This window comes from Copidosoma floridanum, unplaced genomic scaffold (assembly GCF_036245765.1).
Source record: "Copidosoma floridanum isolate Cflo_tuat_1 unplaced genomic scaffold, Cflo_Japanese_pri ptg000035l, whole genome shotgun sequence".
Classification (NCBI taxonomy): domain Eukaryota; kingdom Metazoa; phylum Arthropoda; class Insecta; order Hymenoptera; family Encyrtidae; genus Copidosoma; species Copidosoma floridanum.
Genome location: NW_028321912.1, coordinates 4,693,034 through 4,718,071, shown reverse-complemented (window position 1 = coordinate 4,718,071; position 25,038 = coordinate 4,693,034). Strand labels below are relative to the sequence as shown.

The 25,038-nt window shown below is 35.9% G+C and overlaps 4 protein-coding genes across 14 annotated transcripts; 2 read left to right on the top strand and 2 right to left on the bottom strand.

Annotated features, from left to right (window-relative positions):
* Window positions 1-1,766: 1,766 nt before the first annotated feature.
* Window positions 1,767-9,658, top strand: M6 (neuronal membrane glycoprotein M6). Of its 3 annotated transcripts, XM_089597674.1 has the most exons (5): window positions 1,767-2,002; window positions 2,102-2,260; window positions 5,728-6,047; window positions 6,350-6,500; window positions 6,588-9,658. In XM_089597674.1, the coding sequence occupies exons 2-5, from the start codon at window positions 2,257-2,259 to the stop codon at window positions 6,893-6,895; spliced, it is 783 nt and encodes a 260-aa protein (XP_089453800.1). In that variant the 5' UTR covers window positions 1,767-2,002; window positions 2,102-2,256; the 3' UTR covers window positions 6,896-9,658. The 3 variants fall into 3 exon arrangements, with proteins under 3 accessions (XP_089453800.1, XP_089453799.1, XP_014215188.2); XM_089597673.1 differs by having other exon boundaries at window positions 1,767-2,260; XM_014359702.2 differs by lacking the exons at window positions 1,767-2,002; window positions 2,102-2,260 and adding an exon at window positions 4,302-4,453.
* A 163-nt stretch (window positions 9,659-9,821) lies between these two features.
* PIG-L (phosphatidylinositol glycan anchor biosynthesis class L) lies at window positions 9,822-11,917 on the bottom strand. Of its 2 annotated transcripts, XM_089597675.1 has the most exons (7): window positions 11,656-11,917; window positions 11,497-11,542; window positions 11,022-11,364; window positions 10,873-10,954; window positions 10,601-10,797; window positions 10,188-10,318; window positions 9,822-10,116 (listed from the first exon to the last, which is right to left on the bottom strand). In XM_089597675.1, exons 3-7 carry the CDS (start codon window positions 11,317-11,319, stop codon window positions 9,973-9,975), a joined length of 852 nt encoding a protein of 283 aa, XP_089453801.1. In that variant the 5' UTR covers window positions 11,320-11,364; window positions 11,497-11,542; window positions 11,656-11,917; the 3' UTR covers window positions 9,822-9,972. The 2 variants fall into 2 exon arrangements, with proteins under 2 accessions (XP_089453801.1, XP_014215192.1); XM_014359706.2 differs by lacking the exon at window positions 11,656-11,917 and having other exon boundaries at window positions 11,497-11,649.
* LOC106644272 (uncharacterized) lies at window positions 11,903-13,218 on the top strand. The gene is made up of 4 exons (XM_089597676.1): window positions 11,903-12,306; window positions 12,452-12,639; window positions 12,854-13,022; window positions 13,127-13,218. The coding sequence occupies exons 1-4, from the start codon at window positions 12,232-12,234 to the stop codon at window positions 13,175-13,177; spliced, it is 483 nt and encodes a 160-aa protein (XP_089453802.1). The 5' UTR covers window positions 11,903-12,231; the 3' UTR covers window positions 13,178-13,218.
* Window positions 13,219-16,826: 3,608 nt separating this feature from the next.
* Window positions 16,827-24,681, bottom strand: LOC106644278 (popeye domain-containing protein 3). Of its 8 annotated transcripts, XM_089597670.1 has the most exons (11): window positions 24,562-24,681; window positions 23,027-23,240; window positions 22,585-22,681; window positions 22,024-22,365; window positions 21,530-21,915; window positions 21,295-21,452; window positions 21,019-21,121; window positions 20,762-20,902; window positions 20,118-20,283; window positions 17,603-17,632; window positions 16,827-16,914 (listed from the first exon to the last, which is right to left on the bottom strand). In XM_089597670.1, exons 4-11 carry the CDS (start codon window positions 22,247-22,249, stop codon window positions 16,847-16,849), a joined length of 1,278 nt encoding a protein of 425 aa, XP_089453796.1. In that variant the 5' UTR covers window positions 22,250-22,365; window positions 22,585-22,681; window positions 23,027-23,240; window positions 24,562-24,681; the 3' UTR covers window positions 16,827-16,846. The 8 variants fall into 8 exon arrangements, with proteins under 8 accessions (XP_089453796.1, XP_089453795.1, XP_014215196.2 ...); XM_089597669.1 differs by lacking the exon at window positions 16,827-16,914 and having other exon boundaries at window positions 17,460-17,632; XM_014359710.2 differs by lacking the exons at window positions 16,827-16,914; window positions 17,603-17,632 and adding an exon at window positions 17,767-19,442 and having other exon boundaries at window positions 24,452-24,681.
* Window positions 24,682-25,038: the final 357 nt, after the last annotated feature.

The following is a 25,038-nucleotide window of genomic DNA, read 5'->3' as shown; positions in this document are numbered from 1 at the left end:
AAGAAGAAGCCAACGAAAGTCTCATCAAAGGCACGATTGGCTCTCTGACTCAAACGATACAAGACCTGAAGCAACTCATTGAGTCAATAAAGATCCCAACATCGCAAAAGATAGTTTCTCAAACTTTCAACTACATTTACATTAGATACCCAGAAACTATTGAGGGTAAGAGTCAAGCTACCCGCAGCTGGCTCTCCATCATCAAGAATAATAATAAGGCGGGGCTTTTCAGGGCCAATGTAAGCATTTACGTTCCCTATACTTAACCATCAATTTCATCGGTTCTTTTTAGGATCCCCCTAAGTGTAAACTACCTTGCCAATAAATACATTTTTACTACCATTTCCGGAAGCGATTCGTCGACTAAAAGACTATATTAACTTAAGACGGGCACTATTAAACCAAGTCAGCCATTCACTAGCAGACGTCACCTGAGGAGTTGTTCTTCGCAAGGCTGGGAACCCCAGTGACCGTCGACCCTATATTACCCTCTCGACCCTAAGCATTTAACCAGGAATCACTGATCCTCTCTAAGGTCTGCGCTGGGAAAAGCTATAACAGCTATGAAGGAAAAAAAACTTGAGCCAACTGGACAGTCTCCACTGGACAAGTATCACTAACCAATCTCCCCATCTAAGATCACCAAAACAACTGAATCTGCAAATAAAAAAGGTGCTTTAGACACTAACGTCTTCGACGTTATACCGGGAGATGTTGGGAAAGATGAGCACTACGACTAGCCCCAAAGCTTCGGACTTTGTAATTTTTCTCCCGATCAGTCTGGGTTTTCAACAGCAGGCCAGAGAAGATCACCCTGAGGTATGCAGGCAGTCACAATTGCTGTTAACTTCAGTCAAGAAAGAGTTAAATTAAGAAGCTCACCGGTCTTTTTTAGGGCCATCGGACGTCGAACTACCTTGCCAACAAATATATTAGAACTTAACAAAGTTGACTGAAAATAGCCTTTAGGGGTCACACAAGTCGTAAGCATGCCAATAGTCGCAAAAGGGTATATTGGAAAGAAAACTTCATATGTATCTAATGAATACAATTTGAAGCGTCAAGAAACTGAGGCAGAAAATTTATCGAGATTGAAACAGCAGCGTCAAAATCGACAAATAAAGAATCCATTACGTGAGAGATCAGCTTTTCATTGTACCCTCACAGCAATCTCTGAAATCTTTAAAGATCCTACTTCAGATTTTTAAATAAGTAGAAAATGTATTTGTGTTTTCGTGGCAATAAAAATGTAGAGATTAAGCTCCAGGACTTTGTTGCTCTGGTAATAAAGTTGTGAGATAAGAGAAAAAAATTTTTTTTTAGTATAAATTTTTTGTGTGTTTAACATCTTAACAGCTTTAAAAAATAGCCCTTTTCGTAAATTATACGGGAGAAACTGCAAATCAACCGCTTCTTATGGCCAACGATTATTTTATGGCATAAGGAACGCACGGTATACTTTTCAGCATACTTATTAAATTTTATTATAGTCTCAAATCTGGACTTAATAAAATATTACTATTTGTTATTATTTTTTTTTCGTAACTTAATCACAAAAAAAATTTCCGCTTGGGAAGGTTATACTGTATTTACCGCCCATGAGAGAAGGTGTCGTGCAATGTGCATTGATGGCATTGGATTGGCGCGTGTATATCTAACGTACCCTGTACCTTTTTTATGTACTACACCTATCAGATATAGGTACTACACAGTACACACCACCACCTGCCCAAGACCAAGAGGCAAGAGGCAAGACAAGAGACAAGACCCCCAAGTTGCCCAAGACGCAGTAGGTACATACACTTCGATCGGTGGGTTCGACGGTTACTGACAGTGTTACTTTAGGCGAGCTGAACAGTACACAGTGCACAACATCATCTCCTTGGTGGACACTGGACACCGTGCAAGTCGCATAAACTTACCCATATGGACGCGTCTACGTCACGGACGTTCTAACTTCAAAGTCTCGTAACTTCGTGTCTCATCATTGTTTTGGAAAAAGGTAAAAGAAAGTCGCACGGACATACGTATACTAGGAAAAGTCGATTTCTTGGAGTTTACGCCCGTTTCCACTCATTCAACACGGCTGATGAACGTGTAGCTCTCTGACATCAGGAGAAGGGGAGAGACTTCATCCACAAAAGGACATTACAGGTACACTGATACACACCGCGCGATACTCTTTTACTTGAAGAAAAGACGAGGTGCTGGTTCTGATCAACGGACACCTACAACGAGGAAGAAAGAGGCCCAACCATGGGTGAGTCCATATGTTTTTTAGTGCAAATATGTACATAATTATACACTTGCTTAATACACCCCTTTCCTGTAGGATGCACTTGCTCTCGTTTGTTTTAGGATGTATATTTATATATATATATACTCGTGATGGGTTTGTTTACTATCATTAAAGAGTGGATTTTTTTCAAAACTAAGTGAGTTTAATTATTTATGTTTCCAAAGAGATCGAGATAAGGGGTTAATCTTGTTTATATGTCTCTGTTTATTGTACCCACATATAAGTAAGTGATTGTCCTGATATTTTTTTTACGTGGTCTGTATATTTTTTGAAAATTTAGAATGTACTTTTTTATGCATTGACCGTTGTAAGAGTTTAACTACCCTAATTTCATGTATGAACGCAGTAAATGTTAAGTGTTTCAGTCCAACAAACGATAGGTATAAGTATGGCTTCCCTTTTGTGATGAATATTTTAGGTGATCTCTATAGCAACATTCAGAATACAATTGGATGATCAATAAAACTTCCCTTGGGTGGAGGTCCCCTTTTTTCTGGGTAACTATATTTGCAAGAAGTTATCTGGTTGTAGAAATATTGATCATATAATTTAAATTACATTCACCATGTAAATTGTGATGGGTTTGACTTTTTCAATTAGCAAAATTTACATTTCTGAATTTCATAACATTATATAACATTAATGCTATGTTCGTCAAAGATGTTAAATGCGTTGGTTGATAATATTTACTAATTATTTACAAATTTTTACATCCATATTCATTACTTGTGTAAACGTAACTAGAACTCGCATACATCTATGTAGTATACTTATTCCGAGAAGAAGGTCAATCATCATTGTATGGTTATCAGCAATGCACATTAATTAACACAAATTTTCTAAATTAAATTCCATGACCTGTATCCGAAATTGTTTGCCCTTCATAAATTTCTTGCAATTATCACCTACAAATTTGTACTTTCAACTTTTAATTAAAGTATGCCTCTCTTGAAATTTTTGCAATTAATCTTTCTTGCTATCTCATTAAAACAAAATCCATTATTTTGTTGGTATAACGTTTTGATCAGTTAAAGTTTAAATATCACGATAGTAATTTTTGGTTAAAATTAAGGGACGAAATACCTACATACGGTATTTTAATAAGTATATCTCTAAATCTGTATCCCTTATGCCCAAGGTCATTTTTGGTAGATACCCAGTACCAGTGATTGGTACATATCTTATCTGTCTCAGTCTTTCCAGCAGTGATTTTAAGTTGCTCTTTTGCACTGTTGACCTCTCACATGGGCATTCTTGAGAATAAAGTCATTAATTTGCTTACAGCTGATTAATGGCCCCAAGTACACTAAACACGTTGACGGTACCTTAAAAAACATTTCATGCTTCACATGATTCATACATGTTTTTGAAAAGTACATGATGATATATACTTATAAAAGAGTATCCAAAATAACAGGTGATATGAAATGGTAATCCAACCGTAACGCTCGTAATTTTTATTTTCCAAGTGTAACTCAACCTTTACGCAGCCAGTAATCCGAAATAATTTATCCCCACGCCTGCCATGATGTCACGCCCATCCAATTGACGCATCATCAATGATTCCCCATGTAATAAGTAAACTGAACAAAGAAAACGTGATGGATTCTCGCAGTTCAATCATCAATTGTTCGAATCGTCAATAAATAATTGTCGTTAGAATAAATTAAAGTTGGACAAAGATGTACTAAAAGCTACCAGGAGTTCAGAAAGCTGTGGGAGCCAAACTGCAGCAGATAATCCGTTTTGACGAACGGAGGAAGAAAAAAAAAAAAAAAAAAAAATTATAGATTAAACTCGTTATCTTATCAACAACCTGTTATTTGTGTTTGCTCTTTGATGCGAGCCATGTGAGTTAGTCGGCCGAGCTCCAAAGCTCTTCCTCTCCTCAGTCGGTGGCCACACGTCCACGCACGACTGCTCATGTGGTTTTACCTTTTTTTTTTTTTTTACTCTCAGTGCTGATGCGTGAATGAATGAGTAGCATAGGTATCTATACACTCGGATGAAGTAGCGCGCGGTCAGTCGGTTCTGTGATCATGGCAAGGCGCACACGTTCTAGCATCAGTGCGATGCCTCTCAGGAGAAGGTGTGATAGTTCTGATAGATTTTCAGAGTACAGCTTGCACGCTGACTACTTGGCGGACAAGGACAGTGAGTGTCTCGGTTTAAATGGGTCAGAGTTTAGAAAAAGTGTGGTCTGTTTTAGTGTTTGCCATATTATACCTGCATGTATGAAACTTATTGTGACTTGATGTTACATGAAGCTGGAGAGCTAGCAGGGGTTCTCAACTCGAGGGAAGAACAGAGGAAAAATCCTTATTCAATTAATGGACTGCTATTAAATACGTGAAATACTTATTATATCTCTTGGATTACATTTGATTATTCGCGGCAAAAAAAAAAAAAAAAAACTTTGTTGGTGATTGATTCTGGAATATTTTCTGCAATATGATTCACACGTCAATTATACTTACTAGCTTGGGTGGATATGATGTGTGCAAGCGTATTTTAAGCTATGAAAATTTCATTGTGAAAATGGTTTTTCCACGCCATTTATCCCATTATAAACTAGTTGGTTCACGAGTTTTATTCATTCAAAGGTTCCAATTTTTTTTATTACTTGAAAACTGTAGGAGTGTTTTAAGTAGGTATTGTCCTGCACCATTCGTCGGTGACGTTTCGTTGCAAAAAACAAAAAAAACGTATCTAAGGGTTTGTGAAAACGTGTTTTTTTTTTTTACTAAGTATATGATTTTTATTCAGCGCAGATTGTCCCCTTTCAAATTGGATGAACAATGACCGTTTGAAACGCAGTCGAGTAGGTACAAGAAAAGCTTGCACTTACGGCTGTTGACATCGTTTTTTGCTTTTCACTGCTTGCGTTACCTCTTCTACTGCTGCAGATGTACTGCACATCGGCTCATATGTCTCAGCCCAGTTGTTCGGATGTATCTTTATTCATTTTTTCCGAGAGACATGGGACTTCAAACGCGTAATATTTTAATGTATTAAAAAACTGTGAAAAAAAAAAAAGTTTTCACTTGTGTGCATTTTTTTAAGTAGTCTCTCCGTGTATAATTTAAAGTTACATGCAAATTTTAAAGGGCAATCACTACCACGATAACATATTATGTAAATGAAACTTGTAAAAGTTTTTTTTTCTGGAACTTCATGATAGTTTTTTAATTTCGGACGGATATTTGTAGTTACTGGTTTTTTAGTCTAGGTTCATCAAATTCTTAACATTATGTGTAAAAAAAAATGAACAAAAGCAACCCAAAATATTATTAGGATAAAAAATTATTTTTCCACACCCGTGCGTAGTAAATGGCATTTCACGTACTGGGCGAAAAACTCGATTTTACACACTCGAACGCAAAAAAAAGAATACAATGAAATGAATGAGAAAAATTCTCTTGTTCCAGGTAACATGTGCAACGACTGCATGGGCCGGGTGCCGTACGCGACCCTCATAGCGACGATAATGTGCTGCCTAGGCGTGGGCGTGTTCTGCGCCAGCATGTTCCGAGGCGCCACCCTGAGCACTCTGATGCTGAACGAGGTGTTCCACCTGCGCCTCAACTGCCTGGAGCCCCTTCAGATGATCTTCTCGGTAATAGGTGCGAGCATGGCCGCCCTTGGCTTCATGATCCTCTGCGTCGGATGTCTGGCCACTGGTGCCACCAGAACCAAGGTCTACAGGGCCTGGAGGACCCGCGTTGGCGGACGCATCTCCTGTGCCGTGGTTAGTATATAGTCGAATCTTTGTGTGAATAAACAACTTGATCTTACTTGATGCCATATGGGACAAGTTACCCAATCAAGCGAGCCATATGATATTTCGTTTGTAATTTCATAGCTTTGGGATTGTGTTACTTTGATCCACACCGAGTCGACTGGAAATTCTCGTTTTTTGTGGTATTAGTTTGCGGATTGAGCTTTAAAGAAGAAAAAAAAAACAGCAATATAGTCAACTAATGTTCTTTACATCGATAGTTTTTCGATTCTGGTTTTTGCTAATTTGAAAATGTTTCCTTGTTGTTGCAGTTCATGACCATCGCCTACATCATGCATATCTTGTGGCTCTTGATGTTTGCGTTTTTGATCATCATCACTCTGACCTTCTCGATTTTCTGGGGCTTCTGCATGAATCCTCGAGTTCGGGCTTTCGAGGACTGCATTGATTTGAAACCATACAGTAATTATTTGATTCACAAAAAATAATTGCATGATCTCTACCATGATAACAAATCATTAATGTACATGTAATTTTTTTTCATTCAAGAATTCCTTTTCCCCGACTACGTGAGAAACGAGGACATGGAGATCTGCGGCTCACAGGAGGTGAAGCTCTTTTGCAAGGACTACGTCGAGAAGGCCGAGGTGATGTTCATCCTCGCGACCGTAGCTTCGATCCTCGTGATCCTGAGCCTCTTGCACTTCCTGATGTGTCTTTCGGCGAATTACGCGCACATACGGGACCACGAGAAGTTTCAGGAGCTCCAGGAGCTGCAGTATCTGCAAGAGCCCGGCGTACCCGACTCCCCGCAGTCCGGCGGACGCATGGATACCCTCGGCAAGGGCAGGTTTTAGGATACGGCCCGCGAGATCTTCGCCATAAATTCCCTTTAGAAATCATCAGGTGGTTTTGGAGATTCGATTACTTGCACACCTGATTGATTACGGTCCCGGTCATCTTTTTTCCCTTATCTGTGTACGCATGCCCGCGAGCGCGCTATCTGTTCACCCGCGAGAGCCAACGAGTCGACGAGAAACTGGTCTGGGCGTATTTCTGAGTACCTACTTACGATGTAGATTTTTTTGACTTTCACTTTAATGCAATGATTATAATATTGATAATTATATTCAATGGCCATAGTACCATTTAGACTCGGTACGCAATTAGAGTACAAACATTTTAGGATACATACATACACAAACAAAAAACTCTCAATCAATCGAACGGTTAAAAAAAGTCATACAGGTACATTTTTTAGCAATACTATATCGACTCCTTTATAAATATCGTCAAGTACCGTTGCTGGAATACGCGTTCTCTGATTATAACAGTATTTACAATAGAAATCTTGGCCTACAAACAGTACGAATACTCAACTGTAGAATAAGCAGTAAATATATAAATTTATGCTTTAAATTGGTATTTTCTCATTTAGCACTTGAGAAAACTTCAAAAGGTGTATAATTAGGCTCAGATACGCCCACGTCAGCTCGCGGTGGAAGAAAAGTCGACTCGCCACTTAGTGATTGTACGATCTCTCCAACATGGCACTAACATGTTGTAACTTCTGTTGCATCGGGTACATAGAAACACTGGAGGGATAGTATCTTTAATATAGTATATCTCTTTAGCTATCCGTGGTATCGACTATCACTAAATGTTGCAGTGCTTACTTTAAACGAATAACGACCTGAGGATCTTGCGGGAACACACTATGCCGTCCATTAATCTGCGATTCTTTATATGTGTCTATAGCACCATGTGAATGTGTCTCAAATGCTGCTGGTTATTTTTTATTTTTTTCTTACATTAAGGTAACATTAAATAAATAAAAAAAGACAAAAAGGTTCTTTTACACCAACTGAGTATTTTCTTTACAGTGTAGCATTAAATGCAATTTTTGTTATAATTGTGGTGTTATTAGTGGCAAAACCAAACGAAAAAATTATTAAATTACTCGATTAGTGATAAAGGACTTTTATATCTTCTGAGAAAAAATGAAAATCAATTGTTACTAACACAGTGGATACCGTGAAAAAAAAAGTTACCAAAGATTTTCGTGTATGCCAATGTTGAAGGAAAACAATACCATTTACTTGATTGTGGTAAAAAATTTTTTTACAGAATTTCACTGGGTTAGTACACATTAGTTTTATGCTTTTCTCAGTAGGGCTGTTATGCTTCGAAATTTTGAAAAGTCGAAAAACTTATGTAAAGAATAATAAGATAATTTAAAAATGTACAAAAAATTGCTTGTTTTGATAAACTAAATTTACAAAATGTCGACTGATTCGCATAAAATCAAAATGAGATTTTTCAAGATTTCCGAGTCTTAAAGATTCTTGTGTCTATAAATTATATATTGTATCTATTAAATTCACTCTAAAGTTTATCGTACAATGTACAAAAATAAAAAAATTATATATATAAATATATATATGTAGATACATTTACATGTATTACACAAATGCGTTCATCTTAGATTTTAAGATAAAATAATGTTGCACAAGTGTTTCAAGACTACTCTTGTCGTTCGATGGAAGGCTGTTTACCTGATGGCCTACTATAAACATCAAAAAAATCATTCGCTTGCTCGTAAATATGTTCTTTATTAAGTATAATGTCACGCCCCGAAGTAATAAGTTTGCACAAATTACACAAGAAGAGAATCAAAGAGTGCACATGAAAAAAAAATAAAGCGTTGACGGCACAAAGCAAAAATACGTGATTTTCTGTGTTCAGTATTAAAAATGAAAAAAAAAAAAAAAAAAAAAGGAAGCGCTAAGGAAAACAATCACAATAAGCGCTGATCGATCTTGCAAGACATTCCATGAGCAATCAGTTCGATTCTTCTTATTTTTCTACTCAATTTGCGTCTTTAATGAAAATGAATCACTCAAGTACTCATAGGCTATACAATTATTCTATTACGTGATTGTATTAGACTTCGACAGAATACTTTGTAATGGTTTTTCATACAAATATTTATACTTTGTACTTTATAATTTGTTAAGATCAATGCATACAAATTTTGGTGTATGCAGTCACGAACGTTTTTTGTCTTGAGAGAAAATCGACTGAATTTTTCAGAGCGTTCTATTTAGTGTTCAACAAAAAAACATCTTTCTTACTTGTATTAGTTAGTTAATATATTAACAAAAAAAATGTATTCTGTTCCATTTTCTTACGTTTTGTTATACAAAGTTTTCAAAGCAATTTACAGTTATATTCTGATCAAAAGGTTGCTTGGGCGAATCTCAGGCCAGAAGCTTACGTCAAAAAGTATTTCCTCCAGTGACAATATTATAAATAGTATGTTTCATTTGCATAGAGTATACATAAAGACGTGCCAAATTTTACTAAACTTGATGCTCAATCAAAGACGAGACTCGCTTTAAGATGTGTAGTTCTAAAAAAATGGTCTAATTTAATAAAATTAACTATTTAAAATGAAAACATTGGTATGCCAAGGTAGGGTTACAATTAACCAAGAGGTGTTGAGCTTTAAAAAAGTAAATCAATTGTTCGTTAAATTGTAACCTTTCACTTGATTTGCAAGTACTAAAGCAAACGTGTAAGCTAGCGTTGGTAAGAGAATAAAAGAAAATTTATCTCCAGTTTGCATTTCTTTGACCTCACAATTGCTCCTTAAATTTTCCTCTTCTATCCATTAATTATTTAGCTGTAAACTATAATGACAGAGAAATTCCATGTATAAAATAGGAAAAAGAGTACATGTTTTTTGTAACAAAAATCATTTTATTGAAAAAACGTCTTTTGAATTAATCTTTAAAAGAATAACAGATTTGTTAATTTTGAATATCGTACATAGTAATTCAATTTTTTTTTTTTTTTTTTTCAATGATTTTGGTAAACAAATGAATTCATCTAAATATATACAATGTGAGTCGATGTACACGTCTGTACAGCATCAGTCGTCATCATCAAGTTGAAGGTCCAACTCGAGATCGAGTAAATTGACTTCGTGGAGAGTATTGAGTAGAGTGTATCGAGAAAATATCATGTACAACTTGCGGAACCACACGTATTGCGATTCGTGGGCCTTCATGGCATTCTAAAAAAATTTCATTGTTGAATCTTGTTATCCATACAACGTAAATCGTAAAAAATTGTATCATTACGTACTTGAATGTAAGGTCGATGTTGATAAGTTATCAGGTACCAGTAAGAAGCTGTTAGTAAGCTGACGGGCAGGTCCAACAGTTGCGTATATTTACGAAATATATTTACAGACTCAAGTGTATACAATTTACAATCTGAAACCAATGTTTTTTTTAACTATGTAGTTCTAATCGACTTTTGTTTCCTGAAAACAGAAATATCATCCAAATTTTTTTTTTTATCTTTTCGAGTTGACTATAACTAATGAATTGTTATGTCAACTATTTTTTTCATGCATCGTTTGTTGCGTTCGTAAGCAAAGTATACAAAAAGCGTGGTCATCAAGTTGATCGTTTACCTCCATCACACTGTTTACGTGATTGAATTAAAAACTATTTTGGCATGCAAAAACGTTCAAGAACAGCCAGTGTACTTACATGTGGGTACTTTCTTTTCAATGCACAACGAAGCAATGGCAAAATAGAGAGAGATATGGTTTTTGTGCTTGCTGACGCCATGCTTGTCGAAGGTCACCACAGCGTCGATTTTACAACTTTCCACGTGATGCAAGACAGTCTCAGCGACTATTTCTTCGGGCCACTGGACTGCAGGATTATCAGGTAACTCAGTACACCTTTGAATAAAAAAAAAATAATAATAATAATCAGTATCCATTGCCTTGCATTAAAATATTTTCTTTAACACCCACATCATTATAGTAACATTAGCCTCAGGAATACCCAGCCTCTTTGCACATGCCCAGAGTTCTTCCTTCCTCTGCATATCGCCACCTAGAAGTGAAAACAACAAAATCAACAAGTACCCAAACGAAAATTGCCTCAAGATGATAAGACCTACCTATGGACATGCAGAGCAGATACACTTGACTAGATTGGGTAAGCCAATAGATCATTGGTCCAAAGAACATGACCTCGTCGTCTGGATGAGCAGTGACCAGCAGAAGCCTAGCAGGAGGTCCTGGCAATTGCCAGGCCCTGTGGTCCACGTGTTTCATCAGGTAGTAAAGAAAAACGCACACCCCCACGTAGGCTGTCAACGCTATGAGCACCTGGCAGGATATCTCCGTGGCGTATTCCCAGCACCAGCTGACGAGGTCGCCCATGCTCTCGAACAGCCCGTCTGTGCTCGACATCATGTCCTTTGTTTTAACAATTGTAGTCAAACTACTTGCAATCTACACCTGCAGGCAAAAAGAGAAAAGGAAGCCTTGAGTTTTTCAAATTATTTTTCTTACTCACTTTATTATTCCAATAAAAAAAAAAAAATGAACTAGTCTTGGCTCAATGATGATAAAATGAATATAAACTACTACCTGTTCTTCCAAATGACCAGCATTGTTCCTCACACTCTGGGCTCATCTGCGTGGTGTAAAAATTATTTATTATCCATTTAAGGTATTTCACGGAACCGAAAAGATTCGGGGGAAAAACAATGGAAATCCAACGTTCCACTCTTCCACCCACCCACTCACCTTATAGGTTAGGTTGAGACAAACTTAAAGGTACGTTTACACACAAATATTTTTTTCATTGTACGTTGCTTTTATAAATTATTTAGTTTTCAATATACTATTAGTATAGTGGCTTTCATGATGTATAATTATCTAATAATTTCGATGGATGCTCATTTTTTAAGGATTAACAGAAATTGGTTGGACACTAGAGTATTTGACGCTGCACGTTCACGAACGTGGAAAATTCGCCCAATTGTTTGTATGTGGTGTTGTTACCGACGAAGGACGGAAACGGAAGGACACGGAAACCATCACATAATACATAAACACATATCGCTCCGAAAACTGCGATCAGATTGCGATGCATTTTTGCAAGTTCAAAAGTTAAACAAAATCAGCTGGAAAAATATATTACACCTCCCACTCTCTTTCCCTTTTATCTATAGGTTCTCAGCTGTATACCCATTTCTCAGTTTTTTTTTTTTTTCAAATTTCATTTCCCGGTGTTTTTGAGGTACAACAGAACAAACAATTAAAGCACAATTGTTAAATAAGTTCATTAACAAAATTCGACGGACAAGCTGAGAGAGAAAAATGTCACCGGAAATCCGGCACCTAGTGAATCCTGAATCGCTCTCGGAGACGGCACTGATGGATCATTTAAATAGGGTAGGTGTGCACACCATAATGATGTTCAGTGAAAGGGTTACATATTAAAACAATAAACAGTGTCTCACGTTTCCTTTTATTGGAATGGAAAATAATAGGTGAATTGTCAAGAAAAGTTGAGACAGTTTTGTATTAATTGTTGCAGAGGTGTATCGATTTGTTGGACTTGAAGAAATATAAAAAATCAGATCTGATTGGGATGTTCAAAAGGCTGGCAATGCCGTTGCCCCAGAGGAAGTACAACGAAGCCAAGTGCTTTGGAAAAAGGCTAAGCGAGCTCAGGTTACACAGAAAAATTCCTACGGCCATCGAGGCGGACACAAAACTGTATGAGTAAGTTTTTTGAATTTTTTTTTTTTATTCTGTAGTTTTGAGTTGTTTTTGGATACAAAAGATATCCATAGCCATGTAGAAATGGTTTTCTAAAGCTTACCATTTACATAGTAAGTATTCATTCAGTTTATTACAGTTTATATGTCCATGTATTTGTTTTATAGTTTCTTTTTTCTTGACGCCAGCATAATTTCATTGATGGTTTTTATTGCAGATCTACGATAACTAGTCTCAACAACTCGAATGATAATGTGTCTGCTTGTAAAAGGCTAAAATCGTCATCTGATGTCGTGTCTGACTGTGCATCAGAGATGGAAAACACACGACTCACAAATTCTTCACTGGCCAAAAATGGTTTGAAACGAACAGTCGAAGAGGACGAGGTAAATCAATCACGTATTTAAGATTTTTATTGTTTTGCTGCTTTAATGAGTTATGCACGTCAATTGTTTGAGTCGCTTACATCAAGACAAAACATTTATTTCAGGATTCAGCAGAGGAAGGGCTCACAAAGCGCCAAAAGATCACGTGGCCGTAACTGGATGTGTGCCGATGGTATCTTCTTCTTCTTTTTTTTTTTTTTTTTTACAAAAATAACGATTTTTGTTTATTGTATATATATTATATATAGACTTTGATTCAACTATGTGCAAATATTTGTATCTTACTCTTTTCTTACAAAACATTGAACGCTTGTTATAGTTTTTATGATTTTTGTAACAAAGTTCTCAGAAGCTTTAACACTCCAAGATGTGTTAAGTAACAACGGGAGTAGTTGAGTGTGCTTGGAAATTTTTCGATTTTAATATTTTCAATGCCTGCTTATTGCTTTGGTACTAATTTAATATTTTTGTTTGATGTATTTAATTTTTAAGTAGTGACTTTTTTTTTAATACTTCGAAAATTGCAATTTTTATATCACCAAGAAAAATTTGTCAGCACACTCAATATTTTCATTGTGTAGACTATAATGACGACTTATAAAACAACTATTTGGGTTTGAATGTTTCTTCCAATGTTTACATGTGAATGTAATATATTGAAATTTTTAAATTCGTAATAAAATTAGAAAAAACGATATTCCTTCGCTATGGAATCCACTATTTCATTCAACTGAAACCTGAAAGTGAAATATCATGTATCATACACGAATAGAAAATTAATATTTTTCACTTGTTGAAATTATCGTACTTCATGTTAAAATTGCTAATGATTACTGAAAAAAGTACTATAAAATGTCGGTATTTATGTCGGTAAGTAGAGGCGAGTTCCAACCAGTTAATAGATATTTTTTTTGAAATTATTACTCTAGATTTTAGATGTGGCGTGAACCACCGGAAGTGATTTAAATATCACTACTTGACACCCTTAATAATAATTACTAACACTTTGTTGGACTTGAAAAAAAATTACTTGTCGTTATGACAACTATCTATAGTTTAAGTATCGACAGCATAATCAGGTTTTGTGTTATTTTTATGGTATAAAATTGATTAATGTATTTACATGCAATGATATGCTGATACATTTTTAGTACACTTTGCTCATGCTTGAATTATTAAGTCTAATCATTGTAATATAATCCATAAAATCTTTTTGTGCGAGTTAAGATACATACTCATTTAATAGTTAATTTTGAAACACAACAGATCTCGGAAAGGTGTATATTGTTAATGTACCTTAGAAAAAGAAAAAAATCTTGTATAAAGAAAGAACAAAGCATAGCGAGATTCACCACATTCATGCTGCACTGAATTCAAATGTAGAATATGTATTATGGTGAGGTATCAAACGAAGAAATGAAAGTAGCCGTGACGAAGAAAGCAAGTTGAAACAAGGAGTTTTATTATGTCTGCAAAGAAGATGTATATTTTTTCACACATATATGTACAAAAGAAGCGCGTGCAAAGACTGCAAAGTGATACGGCATACATGACTGTCTGAAAAGCGGAACAACCATTTCGTTTTTGCAGGCCTGTTGCTTTTTCATTTTTTTTTTTTATTTTATTGTTACAAAGCACTTATCTGATCAAAACAAATAAGCAAACGAATATCTGGTCATGATGTTTGAGAACCATTTATCCTTACTATAGTAACAAATTTCTAATGCAGTACAACAGCACGCATAGAATGATATTATTAAATTCCGTGGAAAAAAAATCCAACCAAACATCTATGCTTTGATCATCCAAAAAGTCAGATTTTTTTTTTTGATAATCGATAAAAGTGTGCGAATGCGAATTTTCTTCGAGAGGCAGTGAGAAAAAAAAAAACTTCAAAGCTAAATGAATAAAGGCATTCAGTTGTACAAAAAACATTTGTCTGATAATTAATGTCCTCGTGTTTTTCCTATAGCGTCACGTAAACGTGAAGGTTGTAAAACAATAAATCAATGTACTCAAGTAACGTTCGAAACAGTAGGTCTGCACAAAAAATACTGCAAGCGTCCACATTAACTTCCATCGAGTGGCTGAACACAATTGCACGAACGAGCCTTCATGGCTTCACTAAATTTTTCGCTCTTCGCGATGTTCATGTTTGGTATCAGCTCGTACCAATTTTACGTTTTTTTAGTGATTACAAATAACAATTCGTTAGTTTTACCTTTGTCAGATGTATGAATTACGTATTCAATTATTATTGTTGTCCGAGTGTTGAGAATGACAATAAGCTAATTTTGTATGGACCTGACAATTTTTCGTATAGCGTTTTTCAAAACGACTATTTTTTCATCATTGCGTGAAAAATGTAACGTAAATTTTTAACAAATCTAGTGAGTCATTTGTAAAAACGAAATGTTTTCATTGTATTGGATAAACGTCATCGTAAGTTTCGATTACCGGGACCAAAAGTTGGTTGCAAAAATATTTAGGTGAAAATTTGTTGTCAATGACGATAGTCTTTTGTTTTACACGATATCGCGATTTATAATGACAAATAATGAAGCATTTGGCATTTCGTAACTTAGCCATGACGAGGTTCGAAGCACCATTTCCAGCGTGTCGAAACACTTTTATCGTGCAACTTGTAAAATAGACAACTTTTTAGGGATTAAAAAACAAGACATGTTATGGATATACTGGTACATCATTTACGACAACCCTCAAATGTGATAAACTCTATCTGTTTCGACATAACAAACAATTTTCGCAGTTATCATGTTTTTTTTTTTTCGTAATAACTAATAATTATCATTTAATAATAGTGATAATAGTACAATTGCGAAATCGTCACGTACTGAGCGAATCCGCGTATTTAACAATGTATCACACACATACGATCGGTAATATCGAGGGAAAAGTTTCCTTCTCGCACTCTCGCCACACTCGTTTTTTCCGTTAATAATTGTGTAGAATTATGAATTTAGTTTATAATAGTCGCTCAGTTGAAATGAACATCGTTTGAACAGTTCAACCGGTCATTTGACGTGTTTGTCGTTCACATAAGAATATAACAAGTCGTAGCTAAAATTGTTCACGCTGTTTCGATCCTACATTGAAATGTCGAAAAACAAGGTGTTTCGAAACATTAGTTTTTTCTACATGCACGTCTAATTATAAAAATAGAATTAAATTCGTCTTGAAACAAAGAACGAATTGGTCGGAGTGTTGATTACAGAAAAAAAAAAAAAATTATTGTCTTGTCTCGTATACGTTATTCGCGCGTGCAGCGCAAAGGGTGTAGGAGTGGAAGTATAACAAAACGAGACTCGATCGAAACATTCAAACGATGCCGATTGACAGCTGGTATGTATATTCGAAGTGAACAATTGTTCGGTACGCAGCTTAATATTGCGATATTTTTTGTTCCACGGCGAAGCTCCACTTCATCGTCTCGAGTGAACATCATAGGTATCGGTCCCCAATTGCGCAACGATCATGCATGCGTGAGTTTTTGTTCCTTTGATTTTTGTATTGTAGTACTGTGGATGTAGTACTTAATCGCACAATTTTTGCTTCCAACGACTTTTGAATTATTGACTCGTTAAGAATATAATACATGTCACTGACTTATATATATATATATATATTCTTTTTTGTCTCCTCTATATGATTCACACGATGTACAAACAGGTATTATTATTTTCTCCTAAATGTATATGCGTACTGATGTATGGGTATACAATGTGAACGTATTGGGAGGGAGCAGGGAGAACGTGGGTTGATTAAGTTGTTTTTTTTTTTTTTTTTTTTTTTTTTTCCAAGCCTCAAACAGGCGTTTCGTGATCAGTCTCTTCGATCCTCCCCAAGCGCCAAGCATTTGGATCTCCCGCAGCTGCAAAGACAAACATTAGACAAACATTTTTACTCGCATGAATATGTATATCATGAGTTCGTTCGATGGATTTTTTTTTTTTTCGTGGGTGTGTGCAAGTTTCGTGTTTCGACCCGACTGAGTGAATGGTTCGATGAGTCTGTAGATTGTAAAGAAAAATCATGAATCGTTAAGTAATGTTGATCGAATAGTATATTGCTTTCGCGAGTTTTACATTTCAACTATACGTACATAAGGCGTGGAGATAATTTGTGAAAAAAAAAAATAATAAATAAATAAAATCCAGCAGACATGCAGATGTCAATATGGATATAATAATCAATTTACGTGCAAAAGTGAATGATTTTTATTGTGGAATGTATGTCATTAACTGTGGCAACATTTACTATTCTACTGATGTAGTTATCATCGAAACATGTAAAATATCAACATTCATTACATTACTAGAGAAAAAAGTATTTTTTTTTTTTTTTACAATGATTTACTAATTACAAAATATGAATTACTCAAGTTTTTCTTTCGTGTGTGTAATGTATGTGTGCGTGAATATGATTTGGTTGATTCAATGGTTCTATTCTATTTTCTTCTCTCTAAGTTGCGGTTAATATTTTTCAGGCGAAAGCGATTTGAAAATGCCGATGAAGATGTTTGCGATGATTAATATTATTATTTTGTCGGCTGAACTTACCACAGTAATAATATTTAATCCTAGGTAAACCTGAGTGCAAGAAAAAACAAATTTCTGTGATTAAAATTCCTTTTACCGACACTTACGGCTCGATTGTTATCTTACAAAAACTACGATTACTTAAAAGTTTATCGACAAAAGTCAAAACAAAATAAAAAGGCCAGTTCTAGTTTAGCTAATTATTTATTACACAATTGTTGTCATATAAATTAGCATTATTGCTCGAATACACACAAATAAATCAATCCGATGTCGAAAAGAAAAAAATTGTTTCTCGAATTTTGAACTAATATTGCTCTTATGGATTCAAACGTTAGTGTAACTTGTTACGTGTTATTTCCGTATCTTACCTTACACGTAAATAATTTTTAACATTAAAATTGTAAGTAACATTTTTCTTTTGACTTGCAAGACACAGTAGAAGCGTCACAAAATCTATTTGTATTGACTAACACATGTACAATGACGACAAAAAAATACAAGTAAAATTTTGTCGAAGCATTTTTGTGAATAAAACTACAATGACTTGTTGGTGTTTTTTTTTTTTTTCACAAAATCAAACGAAAATATTATCGCAGTACAATTGCACTAAAAAATATAAGTCATTCCCAAAATATCACAACTTAACTCTTTGACACTCTCATTAAGTAATATCCATCATAATATCGGTGATACAGTAACATATTAATTAATTGCAAGCGGAATGATAGGAAAATAAATATATTAAAAAGCACAACCTAGACTTGATAATACCCAGCGGTAGCTTAAACAAAAAATAAAATGCGGTCCATTGCTATTTTAATATTATTGCGCACAGTCCTCGAAACGTTAAATAAGTAACGAGTAATGGTAATAGCATATACAATATTATACATATAAATATATGATACATTCAAATAAGGTACATAATGCTTGACAAAAGTAACAAATTGTGTTGATAATTCAAAGATTTTCCATCGTGCTAAACCTAGTGGAATTTGCATTAACGTTTCTTTTTGTTATAAAATACATCTTAACACGCTCTTACAAATTTTAGGGACTAGAAAAAATTTATTTTTGATAGTCTCAAGTATTCGTTGATTTTTCAACTTTTTCACTACATCTCAGCACCTTTTTATAAATTTGTACTAGTAATGATGTAAGCGATCATTCAAGGACGCATTATTTAACCCTAAGAAGTAATTTTCTGTAAAATCAGTATAAAATTTTTCTCCAAGCCAATCAACTTTTGTTGAATAAAATTTTCCTTTACAAAGACTATCAAAAACATTTCACAACAAAGATGGAAAATATTCAAACTTGCTTTTACATTACTATTATGCTCCTATAGTTTATGCATGATGTACGCTGAGTTATACTTACACATAAATGTATATGAATAAATACAAAAAAAATGACTATTTAGAAGGAAAACAATTAAACGATATAAAAAATAACAACAAGAATCCAATCATGACTCACCTTGTCACGCACATATCGACAACTATTCTATCTTTCTCTTTCTCTCTGTTCTCGTTTTCCACCAAAGCTCGCTCCATCACGATCAAATGTATATTATTTTTTTAAATTGAACCATACGTATATAAATATTATGTACACACGGCGATGTCTCTACATGTATATATATTGATTTTTGGTATACGTTGAACGGTAACAACACAATGAAAAATCTTGAGCGTGGCCATCAGGTTGTTTTTTTACCGAGAGGAACGCACATTGTTCGGATACGGGGGAAGCAGGTAGGACGCACGACTAGCAGGCAGCGACCGTAGGTCGGGATGGCGATGAAGGGCGTTGCTCAGGACGTCGCAGCTCGAGTACAGCAGCGGTACTCGCTCCTCTGGTCGATTGTGGTGGTGGTAATTTGCGTGCGTGGGGCAGGCCGCGGAGAAGACAAGAGGAGGCAAACAAGAAACAAAGGCAAAAAAAAAGAAAAAAAGAGGTGCAAAAATTATATAATGTAAGTATGTACCAGGCTTTTGATTGTTTTGTAACGATTTGTTTCGTTACATTTTTTGGTTTTCTTATTTTTTTTTTTTTTTTTTTACGTCATGGCTCGGAAGCTGTGTAAGTTGGTTTGCTTTATTTTCAATTGTTATCGCTAGATACGAGGACTCCGTGAATTGATTTTACGGACTTTTTGTACAAAATTAATCTTTTTAAAGGTAAAAATAGTCAACTTATGTACACTGAATACATAAGAAAACCATGTAAGAAAAAATTAATCCAAAACATAAAAAATGTCCTCAAACACAAATCAACGTACACAACTGCCTCTCACGCTAAAAGATACTCCATAACAGCAGAATCAACGTCACATGCATCATTCACTTGGAAGTACATGAACAAGTAATAAATAACCATAACAGCAACGATTCCAAAAAAAGCATCGTTTTGGTATGATACAATCATTTCAAGTAAAAACAATGTAACTTTCATAAATGTACTCATGCAAAAATGCATGCGTAAACCAGGCTCAGTATGCAATGTATGTAAATTTTTTGGATGTATTTACCTTGCAGCTGACGGCTAATTAGCGCCGTTATGCCTTGGCTGTCGTTGGTTTTTTTTACAACAAACATCTTCGCGTCAAGGTCGTGATCCTGGTTTGTCATACCACTCAGCCCAATCACCTGGCCGTTCTGTTGCTGGTGAGCACTCGCTGCCATTGTTTCGCTCACCTGAAATTCCGTGATTTTTTTCAAAGTTGTTTGACATTTTTTTACTAACCATTTTGCATGCAGTGTTAGAGCTGCGTTTTTTCTACGTGAAGTTATGTACTGCATTGAAATTATTATTATTATTAGTAAGATTTGTTCATTGAAGTTAGAAAAAAGAGAGAGAGAGAGAAAAAGCGAAAGAGAGAAAAAATATTTAAAAAAAAATGTTTTAAGATCTTTCAAAAAAAAAAGGCGAGAGTAAAAACATGACACACCACACGCTATGCTTTCAAGAAATATCTTACATGAATTTCGGTAGATAGTAAGGATTAACGGAGAGATATAATTCCGCTCAGCAACGTTCAAATTTATTTTTGCCTCAAACGTAACAAAAAAAAAAAATTTCTGAGAGTACGGCAAACATAATTGTACATGTATTATACTTTTATTGCGAGTCCAGAGCTCACATGGTTAAAGAACGAGTTCTTAAAATAGTTACCTGCATGAGTTTTTTCACCACGTCTCTGCCAAGAATATGATCAAACACCGCTTGGAGAAACTGGTCGGTTATTATGCTAAGTTTTAGCTTGTCACGATGCCACAATAAAATCCTCGATTCCTCCATAGCAGTGATTGAAACCTGTATTAAAACGCAAGCGAACGTTTAACACCTTGTCCCCATGATTTTTATACGTTCTTATTTATGAATGAAGAAAATTAAATAAAATAAAATAAAAGCATGTTTTAAGTACATACTTGAATAAACTCATCTGTGGAAACACCAAACCACTCTGGCGAGTCTAAGAATTGATGTGGAAAAACTATATGGAGTGCCTTGCCATTTTGTGACACTACCAACCTGTATGAAACATTGCTCATAAGTTTTCACATTCAAACTTAAACATTAATGTCGACTGCTCGGAGTTATTTCACGATGTAAAAGAAAGCAACTTGACAGTTCCAAAAAAACTGCACCATCATTCTCCGAGCAGTCGATGTAAAGTTACGTCACAATTAAGACTCGACACGCACTTCCCCGAGAGCACCAAAGAAAGCGAATCAACTTTGGTGACTTTCTCCTGAGCGTAAACCTCTTGATACTTGAGGGGTCTGATGGTCTTCATGCAGCTCAGTACTTTTTTGAATTGTTGCCGGGACACCCGAAGCGGTTGAAAGACAGCGACGTACACCTTGAATCAAATTGAAACGTTAAAAAAGATGGACTGGCTTTTGCAGAACTTTTGAATTGCGAATGAGAATGCCGCACCTCTTCGATCTCCTTGGAAAAACGAATAGGCCTGAGCCGATAGAGAAGCACGCAGATGTGTATGAAACCGATGCCGATAAACAGAACGTTCCAGAGGACGGCGTCCAACCAGCAGACAACTGTCCAGGCCCAGAGCGCGAGGAAGGCACAGCCTATGAGGAGGGTGCAGCGCAAATAGAGTACACCGTGGAGGCCGCTCGCCGGTGCCAGGTGGGCCAGTAGGAAGAAACCATTGGCCAATTGGAAGTACAAGTGGTTCACCTTGATGTCCTGATAAGGCTGGCAAGTGAGAGCTCCGTTGAGAAAGGCTGGAGGCACTAGTGGCAAGTTGAGCTCGACCGACGACGACGACGGCGTTGACTGGCCGATACCCAATAACCGGGAATCTGCAATGAATAAAGTTAATAAACCATTCAGACCTTACGTACCTCGCGTACATTACATACCACATTCATGGAGGGTATGTTAAAACAATTAAACAAAAAGAAACTCACCGGCATCGCTACCTGCTCGCGTGGTATTTTTGCACTCTACAGTCGCCGGCGTTGTTGGCTGGGGAGCGACCTCGGCAACGATTGCCGTGCTCTGGAAGCAGCAGCATAGCAAGGCGAACAGAATCAGGGAACTGAGTTGGCGAGCGTAACCGTGCGAGCCAGCACTACCGAAAATAGCAGCACTGCCGGCGTCTCGGCTCCTCAGATGGCCGCAACAGATCCACATCCCCGCATCACCAACTCCGGTGTGTTTGTTGTTTTGGGCTCGGCTGCTACTGTCCTTATACTTTTTTTAACGGCTTCAGGAGGTTGTGATCTGTTACGATGCTGTACGACACGATCCTGCAGTTCGTTTGGGACGCGCATTAATTATACAAAGCAGTGGTACAAAGTACGGCTCCCGGGCTTCAATTGCATTATTTAACACACGAGGTAATAAAGTCAAGGCTCGATTGCTGTCGTCAAACTGGCGAAAGAGGAAGTTGTGAATTTTGATTGCTCTAGTACGGTGCAGGGTACCGATACTAAGAAGTTGAATTATTGACGTTTGTAAATATTTACCTCTGTCAAGTCGTCACTCTCCTCATTTGTACGCGCTGCTGAATGACTATATTCAAGCTAAGGCACCCCGAGAACCTTCTCACCAACCAATCGAGATCTGAGATTTGGCAATGAATGAAATTTTAAGTGTGTATGATCTAGGAAAAGATTTTCAATGCCGTTAACTAAACAAGTTCATTAAACGTTACTATTAAATTAATAGTTGTAATATTTTAGCTTCTATTCACTTAAAAAAAAATTTTTTTAACCGTTGTGAGCTTCAAAATCAGAATAGTAGCATTAAATTAGAACGCCCACTTTAGTAAGTTTAAACAGAAGTGTTAAATAGTTACATTGAAATTTATAGAAAGAAATTAATTTTAACAAAACTGTATAGTAACGTATAGTTTACAAATCATCTAATCATTGGACAAATATAAAACTGAACTGAAAAATAACTCACTTATGAAAATCGGTCCTCTTTATCACAATGGCATCGCTGTCAATTCATGGCACTTTTGAGCAGTCGAACAAATCAAGACGATCACTTGTCCTGACCATTCTTCAGCAGGTCTGGTCCAGAGACGTTGCTTCCTTTGGCAGTAGTCACCATTATCATTTCTGCTTCCCACTTTAGTCCTCAGTACACCAATAAAACTCAAAAGACCAGTTCCTTGCTGTGATGAAAGAGAAAAAAAAAAAAACATAGCCATAATGCAACATCTTTCTAGTGTGCAGCATACAATAACTAACAAGAGTGGGAGGATGTGCCTGTCTGTCTGACTTTCCAACGCCTACAAGAAGCAATTTGCATAAGAAGAGAAAGCCAGCCATGTAGAGCAAAACAATTCAAACTTCCTCCAAGCGCTATTAATGACTGTTACATTGAACAAAAAGTGACACGATTCCCTAAATTGAATTCATACCATATTAGACAATCCAATAGAGCTTAACATTTATTTATTCCCCATTTTAAATGTATTTCAACAAAAAACGACCACTTGGCCTGGAGTGGAAAATTCAATGGAAAATCCAGGTCATCTAAAGTTATTTATATCTGATCAGCAAGTCTAATTACTTTCATTCAATTATGCTTTCATGCTCGATAAACTTTGTTTACTTTTATGTACAATTACAAGAATTAACACTAATTGACTATTTTGAAGCGTTTGGCAAGTAAATTGCGTCGATTTCACTGTACACTATCAACTTAATTAAACGAAACAGAGCAAAGTTCCATCAATTTGCAAAAATACAAAAGCCAAGTACTCGATTAACAGAGACGCTCTTGAAAACTATTATATATTTCGTCCATCGTTTGAAGGTTATACAGAAAAATGTAAATACAATGCAAAGTAATTTGTTTTAAACACTTCAATCTTAAAAGAAAAAAGGTCGAATGCCAAGCAAATAAAAAGTTGTAGTTGAATGAAAAAAAAAGCACCCACAAAAAAGAGATAGCTCGTCGAGTCGGGATGACATTTGACAGCTCGTCACGTCAAACGTGATTGATGCCTCGTTCTATTAAAAAAAAACCCTACTTACGTACAATGAATTTCTTCATATCATTTATAGACACATGAATACTTGATGGCACTCGCGAAGGGGTAATTTGATAATATACCTAGTAACCCGGCACAGGCAACAAAAACACAAGCGAAAACAAACACCTGCAGCAGAAAAATGATTCTCGTCCACTCGGACACATTTGATTGATATATGACGAGTAAAATGCGCACAAATACTCAACTAACCAAGTGCTTGACGAGACATAAGGTTGTACTTTGGAAAACGGAGCTATGTACACGTATACCTATTTTAATTCACAGTTCGTACTTATAGTTTAGATGAAACAACAATAGTCATGAAGTAGAATAAGTACGGTTACCTCGTGTGCGACGCAATATCAGGCAATGTGTACATTACACATACACGTGTTTTCTTATGAATATCATAGAAATTAAATTGAGAAAGGAGAAAAAGGAATCAATTATTTACTTGTATCAGTAGGTACTTAGGGTCAGATGTGCAACAACACACGAGAGAAGAGCCGCTCTCTTTAACTAAAACTTGCGACTCTCTCGGTGCAAAATCGATGTGCGCGACGCTGAGCTTTTAGTCTCGTACTGACTGAAACTAAAACGAGAGAGAGAGAGAGAAAGATGCGTTTTTTACATGTATATGGAGGATTTCGCTAAAACATCTGATTTCGTAATTTTCTGAAATTAAAACAGAAAAACTTTTTATTTGTTTTGAGGTAACACTTCTACGGTGATCCCATTTTTCTGGTGTTTTCGGCTTTTTCTTGGCAGTTTTTCAGCTACATCCAACGGTTTTTGAGTGAAAAATTTTCTCAGAGATTCGAAAAACGGTAACTATTTTATTTGTGAAAAAAAAACTGTATAACATTTTTCCAATTCCAGTGTAAAATGTCCCCAAAAAACCCAAGAAAAACGAATTTCAACCTTAGTTCGG